The sequence below is a fragment of the Helianthus annuus genome, chromosome 7 (assembly GCF_002127325.2).
Source record: "Helianthus annuus cultivar XRQ/B chromosome 7, HanXRQr2.0-SUNRISE, whole genome shotgun sequence".
Taxonomy (NCBI): Eukaryota; Viridiplantae; Streptophyta; class Magnoliopsida; order Asterales; family Asteraceae; genus Helianthus; species Helianthus annuus.
Window position 1 is genome coordinate 72,321,594 of NC_035439.2, and position 9,141 is coordinate 72,330,734.

Here is a 9,141-nt window from a genome sequence, read left to right on the forward strand (position 1 = left end):
TTCGGTAATAACCAAACTTCATAACAATTTAATCATTATTCAAGTCACTAAACATAAAATAATAACGAGATTTTACGAAGCGTATAGCCGCGTACCTTTAAAGCTTTCCTTTCAACCGATTGTCCATGTCGCCTTGATTACTTGACAATCCACCCAAATTTCCTATAGTATACAATGCGAACATATCGCTTAGAATTTATATTCCTATATTCGATATCCAATGACTATAGAAATCATTTGAGTGATTCTTTCATATAAATCAATATTTTAAGTTCACTTAGACATTTTATCAAACACCTTAAAGGTGAATTCTACAATATCATTTTCATGTTCATGATTAACTAATTAACCATATCCTAGCTTCCTTTTCATATTCACATGACAAGAATACTATGACCAATACTAGAACTTGCATCATAACTATCAATTAACATCAATTATCCTAATAATTCAAGTGTTTATTACTACCCATATAATTCACATATGAAAGCTATGAATTAGATAGATTATAATTCAATTTCACTAAGTTCTCATCTAGGGTTAATTCCTAGACTTGTAATCATCATAATTTAACCATAATATCAAGAATTCTTTCAAGAACATCATTTATGAGAATTCATCACAAATCAAAGTTTCACCAAATATTAAAATTGAGCATACCTTTTGATCTCCTAAGATTGGTGATCAAGATTTTAGCTTAGAATTGATTCCTAATCGAATTCTTCTTTGATTCTTGGAGGGATTTAAGTGAATTTAGGGTTTGAGAGCTAGAACTCTATTGTTGGTTCTGTGTTTGGTTGACCAGAAGATAACACGCCTAAGGGTGTGTTTGAAACTTATAACTTGTTTTAAAAACAAGTTTCAACATTATCTAAATTGATCCCTCTAATTATAAAGTTTATAAATAGGATTAAAATCCTTTGTTTCTTTATTAATTAACATAGATATTTAACTAAGTTAAATATCCTAGTTTTATATTTTTACTATATCAAGAATATTAATTATACATGTTTACACAGATATATAATTTAATATTTTTAGGGGTGTTACAACAACGGATATACCGTTTAAAATTATTGATTGAGTATGGCATGATTATATATAAACTAGTCAATAATCCAATTGAACATAATCATGTAATAAAAAATTCGTGTAAAGAAAATACTGATATGGTTGATAGTATAACATGTTATCAAAGTTTGGTAGGCAAGCTTATATCTCTTGCTCATACCTGGCCAAGCATATCATCCACTGTACATTTTTGAGTCAGTTCAAGCATTGTCCAACTAATGGTCATTTAAAGGTTGCTTTTAGATTGTTAAGGTATTTAAAACAGTTCCATAGTAAAGGTGTGTTATTTGGTAAAAGTTCAATTTTATATCTTGTAAACAGTCCCATATATAATTTAATATTTTTAGGGGTGTTACAACAATAGATATACCGTTTAGAATTATTGATTGAGTATGGCATGATTATATATAAACTAGTCAATAATCCAATTGAACATAATCATGTAATAACAAATTCGTGTAAAGAAAATACGGATATGGTTGACAGTATAACATGTTATCAAAGTTTGGTAGGCAAGCTTATATCTCTTGCTCATACATGGCCAAGCATATCATCCACTGTACATTTTTGTGTACATTTTTGTGTCAGTTCATGCATTGTCCAATTAATGGTCATTTAAAGGTTGCTTTTAGATTGTTAAGGTATTTAAAACAGTCCCATAGTAAAGGTGTGTTATTTGGTAAAAGTTCAATTTTATAAATATCTTGAGGCTAGAAAGTCTGTAATAGGTTTTTGTGGTTTTTTTGGGAACTCTTTGGTTTCTGGAAAAGTAAGAAACAAGCAACAATTTCAAGATCTTCAGCTAAAGCTGAATGTAGATCTAGATGTGTTGCTGCTTGTGAAATTATGTGGGTTAAAAATGTATTACAAGAGTTAGACATTTCTATTAAAATACCAATATCTTTACATTGTGATAACATTGTTCATAACTGCAAATCCTCTTTTTCATGACAGGACTAAACATTTTGAAATAGATCTTCTTTTTACGAGATTTGATCTTTAAGGATATTATAAGAACTATTGGTGTTGGTCCTAAACATTAGTTAGCAGATTTGTTGGCAAAAGGTTTACATATGGGTCAACATGAAGAATTGTGTAAATGCATTAAGATAACATTCGTAGGTTATAATTACGGTCGCATGATCCATTTGGGTATTACATTCACGGGGGATGCGGGGTTAAAAGAATGTTGATAACATTTAGATAACATTCGTAGTGGTATTTTAATTTTATACTTTACTTTTACTTTAGTTTTTTGGTCACAACTTATTTAACCTGGTTTTGTTTTCTTGTGTTTTGTTTTGTCATGTTTTGGGCTGTGGATTTGGATAACAAGTGGTTGCTAATAGACTTGTAGGTGTGTTGATAAGTTGTTGGGTTGTTGGTGGAATCATGGGCTCAAGGAAGGTTCGTGGGTTTAAAACTCAAGACTCAAAAAAGAAGACCGAGTTATATACCGAGTACTTGGAGATCCAGTGCAAGTCTAGAGCGTATAAACGCCTGTTCAATCGCATTTGTGGGCAACCTAGATATATTGTGCACTTACACTTTCTCCCTCTTGTTAATATGCGATTAGGGTTTCATCTTGTTGTTTAGCTCGGATTCACATTGAATTTGATCAAAGTAGAGTGTTCATGTATTTCGTGTTCCAGATTATCATTTTGATAATCTTGTGTGACCGTATTAGAGAGTCAGGGTTTTCTGCGGTTGTATACGGATTGTGTAATATTTTGGGTTAAACATAAAGGTTTGGCCGTTTAGGTGTTGATCTTGTGTTGTTCAATATTCTATATTTGATATCTTGTTTGTGACACTACTATTCATTGTGCCTAAACAATGCTATTTGATATCTTATTTGTTCATTATACATTATAATTACGTTTGATGTATTTTTATTCATAACATAAAAATTAGTTTGATTCTCTTTTTTTATTTCACCCGAACCAGACCGAAAGAAAATTATCATGTAACGATAGACAAACAAACCCTAAAAATTTCCACCCCATGAAAAAAGTTTGTGGGTGGGTCGGTCACTCCATATATAATTGTACTATTATAATCAACCCATGAAAGGATGAGATCTGAGTTACAAACAAGACCATAACTCGCTTGACTTGTGGTCTACGTTTAACATGAATCCAACATTACAAGAGAAGTTACAATCTCCTTTTCGAGCTGTCTTTTCCGACCCCCATCATCCTGACCTACCCTCCCTCCATGCCATCCCACCCAACGTCTCACCTTACTTAAAGATACTATATCCATCACCACCAACACCACCACCACCCTTGACACATATACCGTATATGCCATATTTGTACGTTGGCTTGTCCCTCTCCATCTCTCATTCAAAACATATACATAATATTCCCTCATTCACTTCTTCCATCAATTACAATTAGATCTTCTCCCAAAATCTCCTAGGAGCATGGAGACCAGACAGCCATATTCCAAGTATGTTCTTTACTTCCCTTCATCTTTCTTAAACAGTTTGACTTTTATATAGCAATTGGTTTGAATCCTATCACCTTTATGTTCTCCGATCAGAGGGGTCTGCTATACACACGCCACTAAGAATCTAATCCTACAGCGTTTTCAAACGGTCGTACGAGGTTACATTCAATGACCGTTTGAAGGTTGGGGTTTGCGTCATAGCCCACTACCTTTAAACGGACATTTGAATTTTTCATCGAACGACCTTTTGAGTTTGAGGAATATGATCAATTAACCATACCATTAATTCACAGGATCATTCACATTAACATTATTACTACACGTAGAAGGTAAAAGAGCCCGGTTATATTTGTTAATATATCCCAGAAGCATAACTGCTCTTCAGGGTTTAGGGTTCTTGCAGTTGCATGCATGCATCTTTATAAATGATGGACTCGGTATATACTAGCTAGGCAAGCCAAGCCAAGTACCACTTAGTCAGGTCATGCATTGTTCATGTTGATCTTGAGGTTAAACACATATTTTTGGGTCAACTGCTATTATGGTTATTACTTATGATAAATATTTAAAAAAAAAAAAAACTTCGATTGGCTATGCTTTCCTTTCAATACATTTTATTGATAAAGATTGGTAGGTGAACGAAAAGGGATGAAGCGTGTACCTAAATGTGGTTGTTGAAATGAAATTTCATCATTGGTATGGTCATTTGACCATATTTAAAAGTTATTTAATGATGCTAAAGTATTATAATAAAATAACTTTTCGATTTAGAGTTGAATGAATATAAATTTATAAATTATAATTATATATTTCGATATCATGTGAACTATTTTGGTTTGCTTAATGTTAAATTGTTAATTGAATTACAAAACGTAAACCTTTAACTGGGTATTTAAAATAATGGACAAGCCTCATTTTATTTGACATTTAATCATATAAGTGTTTTCATTTTTATTTTACCTTATTATTGCAAAATATAAAAAACATATCAACACAACTAGAAACGTACACTTGTAATTGCTATTTGAACACATCTAATTTATTTGTGGTGTGATTAGAAGAGTGATCAAAATATTATATAACCCGTATCTAAGAGAACTTCGGTTTTAACATTGTTTCACTTTTCCCTGAAAATGTCATACATCAGCGACGAAATATGCAAAAGAAGGATTCAAAGAAGCAAACTGGAGGCGGACGGGAAGCCAATTCCGGTCACCATACATGACAAAACCGGCAACTGCAAACCAAAACCGTATAAATCGATGCTACTAGTCGCAGTGGTCACGACTCTCATCATCATCACTTACTCTATTTCGGGCCATCGCCGCCATGACAACTACATCCCGCATGCTATTTCAATGTAATGTAAATCATTTCCAATTTTATAAAATAGTGACACTTTTAGACGACGAATGAGTATCATATTGTAAATTAAACACATAACCAACTTTAACAAGATCCGTCGGTAAGTATTGTCGACGGATAAAGTTGGGGAGGGGGGGGTGTCATTATTGGATTTTATACATAAAATCTGGATTTTTCTAAAAAATACATTAATTTGACCCTTTAGTTATAGCCAGTGGAATAGTCTGTACGTCGGGGCAAGACAAAGTGGAATAGTTATAGCCAGTGGAATACATAGAGAGCCTTATACCACGGGTTGGTGGTCGGGGCAAGACAAAGCCTTTTAAAACATCAAGTCTTGGTTCAAGTCTTACAAGAAGCAAAAAAATTGCTGTTATAATCCCGATAAAATAGTCTTTACGTCGCTAACCCGTTAGATATCATATTACCCAAAGTCATATTTCCGATGGCAAATCACTAATGGATTCTTGGCTGTAACCTAGTTCACCGACGGATTACCGATGAAACTACCCAGGGGCGGACCTAGAGTGATAGAAGGGGTAATCTCCATTGCCCCTTGACGCTCCGGTGACGCTCCGATGGTAGTGTATATTTTGGAAAAAATTGACGTTTATCGATTTCGTTACCACTTTTTATTGAAACGTTACCCCTATGCGGATCGGTAACTACCGTTGGAATTTTCATTTCCTTAGTGGTGTGATCACTCCATTATCAATATCTAATAGCTTGGCTAACTCGATTATTTGCAAACAGGTGGAAATGGGGTGGTAGGATAGATCAAAGATACATATCACAGTTAAAGATCAACTGGGATGATGTATCAGGTGTTATACACACATTATCCAGCAAAAAACAGATTCATGGGATCGGATTCTTGAATTTTCACGAAAGTGAAATTATTGACTGGAAGACAAGAATTGCAGTGGTCAACGAGGATCAAATTGTCCACCTTAAACTTGATCCTGTTGATCAAAATGTGACATGGGATGTGTTGTACCCTGAATGGATCGATGAAGAACAAGAAGAAGAAGTTCCCACATGCCCGAACCTTCCAAAACTCGACGTGCCAAGGAAAGTTCTTGATCTTATTGTGGTTAAGCTTCCATGTAGAAATGAGGGGAATTGGTCGCGAGATGTTGCCAGGCTTCATTTGCAGCTTGCAGCTGCTGGGCTGGCCGGTTCATCTAGATCGAACCGGCCAGTGCACTTTCTTTTCGTTACAAATTGTTTCCCCATCCCAAACCTGTTTCCTTGCAAGGAACTCGTGGTTCGTAGGGGAGAGGTTTGGTTATATGAACCGGATTTGAAGGTTTTGCGTGAAAAGGTTCAGCTACCGGTTGGATCTTGTGAACTTGCATTGCCTTTCAAACCTCGAGGTTAGTTTGATATTATAAAGCAAAAGTAGAGTAGAGCTGTCCGAAAAGCTTGAGGCTCACTCGAAATTAATATTTAACTTAAAATTATATTATAAAGCAAAAGTAGAGTATCGTTTATAAATTAATGAGCCAAGCCGGCTCAGTTTTGTAAATAAAATGCCAACAATCTTAATATTTAACTTAAAATTATATCCTAGATTTTTTAAACATTAAGATTATAAATTCTTGAGTATGTTAGACATATTACTTTTAAAAAAAATACAAAACTCAAGCTCAACATTCCAGCTTGTTAAGATGAACGAGGCAAGCTGGTTCGTCTTGGTTTGTAAAGTAGCCGAGCCCTGCCTAACTTGGCTCAATCTGGCTCGACTAAGCAAAAGGATTATGTGTTTTAAAGCTCGTTATCCAACTAACCAACATGTTGTGTTTCTTTTTTACTAATAAAGATGGAGATTATGTTGGGAACGTTCGACGGGAAGCCTATGTGACGATCCTACACTCCGCTCATGTATATGTTTGTGGGGCGATTGCGGCAGCACAAAGCATTAGGATGTCGGGTTCTAACCGAGATCTTGTGATCCTTGTCGACGAGACAATCACGGATTACCATCGAAGTGGACTTGAGTTGGCAGGATGGAAGATTCGCGTAATTAAACGGATAAGAAACCCGAAAGCCGAAAAAAACGCATACAACGAATGGAACTATAGCAAGTTCCGTTTATGGCAGTTGACTGATTATGATAAAATCATATTTATAGATGCCGATTTGCTCATTCTTCGAAACATAGATTTCCTATTCGGGATGCCTGAGATCTCGGCCACAGGTAACAATGGGACGCTGTTTAACTCGGGTGTGATGGTTATCGAGCCATCTAATTGTACGTTTAATCTTCTAATGAGCCATATAAACGAGATCGTATCGTATAATGGAGGCGATCAAGGGTACTTAAACGAGATTTTCACTTGGTGGCATCGAATCCCGAAGAGTATAAACTTTCTAAAAAACTTTTGGATTGGCGACGACGAAGAAACCAAAGAGAAGAAAACTAGGCTTTTCGGGGCTGACCCTCCGGAGCTTTATGTACTTCATTACCTTGGATTGAAACCTTGGTTGTGTTTTCGTGATTATGATTGCAATTGGAACTCGGATATATTCCAGGAGTTCGCGAGCGATGTTGCTCACGAACGGTGGTGGAAAGTGCATGATGCAATGCCCACTCAGTTGCACCAGTTTTGTCTGTTGGAATCAAGGCAAAAAACGCAACTTGAGTGGGATAGGAGGGAGGCCAAGAAGGCGGAATTTGAAGATGGGCATTGGAAGATTAAAATTCGGGACCCGAGGCTAAAGAAATGTATCGACAACTTATGCTCGTGGAAATCCATGTTGAAACATTGGGGCGAGTCGAATTGGACTGATGATCAGAGTTTTCCCACACCACCTGCGATTGCTAAGCTCAACATCAATTGATTGATTGATTAGTACATGTAAGCTCATGAATTAAGTTGATTAATTTTTTTTGTATCTAGTGTTTTGATTTTGTAATAATGGAATTTTGATGTTTAATGGTGATTTTTTGTGTTTTTTAGCAAAGTTACGTTTTTTGAACAACATTACGTTTTTTGTTAGTGTTGTTGCATTATCTACACACATCTATGCGGTATAGGCATGAATGACGAATCTATAAATTTTGATGAGTTGAAAATTACATTAATCGGACAAGCCCCACCTGAAAAAGAAAATTATCGCGGTAAATACATTGTATTTTAACATAAACTAGAACTAACCACCTCCGTGTTGCGACGGGGCGTAAAACCATGTCAAATGATACCAATGTCACACCACCGCCAGCGACCACCAACACTGACTCGACCTAGGACCTGCATGTTACGACGAACCTGTTAAACAGGAAAAAAAGATAGACGTATAAACGTTGAACCAAACATGCACGTTGCGCCATGTTAACTCGCAAATTTTGGAACTAAACATAAAAATGTTGAATTACACACGTACGTTATGCCGTACTAACTCGAAAATTTAGAACGAAATGTAAAAGGGATATTTCCGAAAGATGAAAAGTATAGGGGGCAAAAGTTGAAAGTAAAAAGTTGTGAGGTTAGATTGCAAATAATAAAAAGTTTTGGGTTATAATTGAAAAAAAAAATTATGTGGGTTTAAAATTGCAAAAGGTAAAAATCTTTAGATCATGAGTAAAAAAATCAAGCTTTAAAAAAAATTAAATAAAATAAATTAAAAGAAAACACTCAAAGCCTGTAATACAACCAACCAAAGCTAAAAATTGTTACTTATTTATAGCATTTTAATTTAATTTAACTAGTTGATTTTCCGACCCCGCGTTGCAGCGGGATCCAATGTCTGCAAAACGCATGCCCACAACGGCAAGCGGATACCGAATATCAAAATATAGATAAAAATGATGTAGTAACGATAGTTACCCGTCCAATACACGATTTTAAATAATCTGATATATAATAGTAGGACCCCACGTCCTACACATTGGAAATTCGGTTGTTTTCAGTTCAGTTATGACGTTACTAACACGTTAAAATATGGATGAGCTCGGTACCGGTAATGGCACACCGGAAATAATCAAAATTAGGTACTGGCACCGAAAGTTCTCGGTACATACGGTACGGTATTTGAAGGTAAAAATAAGTAAATACAGGTATGGTGCTAGACAGGTGTCGAACCTGAAGTAACGATTCTAAAAACGCCAAAAGGTGGGTACCAAATTGGTATCGAAAATGATTTGGTATAGTAAATTTGGTACCGATACGATACCAGTTTAATTACAGGATTTAATATCATTTGCTCATCAATAACTTAAATATCCAAGTTAATTTTACATGTTACAAT

At 35.3% G+C, this 9,141-nt stretch overlaps 1 protein-coding gene across 1 annotated transcript; it reads left to right on the forward strand.

The window, feature by feature from the left end:
* The first annotated feature begins 3,329 nt into the window (after positions 1 to 3,329).
* LOC110936638 (UDP-glucuronate:xylan alpha-glucuronosyltransferase 1) lies at positions 3,330 to 7,836 on the forward strand. The gene is made up of 4 exons (XM_022179045.2): positions 3,330 to 3,525; positions 4,673 to 4,885; positions 5,644 to 6,266; positions 6,713 to 7,836. The coding sequence occupies exons 1-4, from the start codon at positions 3,500 to 3,502 to the stop codon at positions 7,732 to 7,734; spliced, it is 1,884 nt and encodes a 627-aa protein (XP_022034737.1). The 5' UTR covers positions 3,330 to 3,499; the 3' UTR covers positions 7,735 to 7,836.
* Positions 7,837 to 9,141: the final 1,305 nt, after the last annotated feature.

Excerpts from the sequence above, each read along its gene's own strand:
- LOC110936638 (XM_022179045.2), top strand. The coding sequence starts at position 3,500 with ATGGAGACCAGACAGCCATATTCCAA. Across the intron at positions 3,526-4,672 it reads ACCAGACAGCCATATTCCAA|CGACGAAATATGCAAAAGAA; the intron begins GTATGTTCTTTA and ends GTCATACATCAG. Across the intron at positions 6,267-6,712 it reads ATTGCCTTTCAAACCTCGAG|ATGGAGATTATGTTGGGAAC; the intron begins GTTAGTTTGATA and ends TTACTAATAAAG.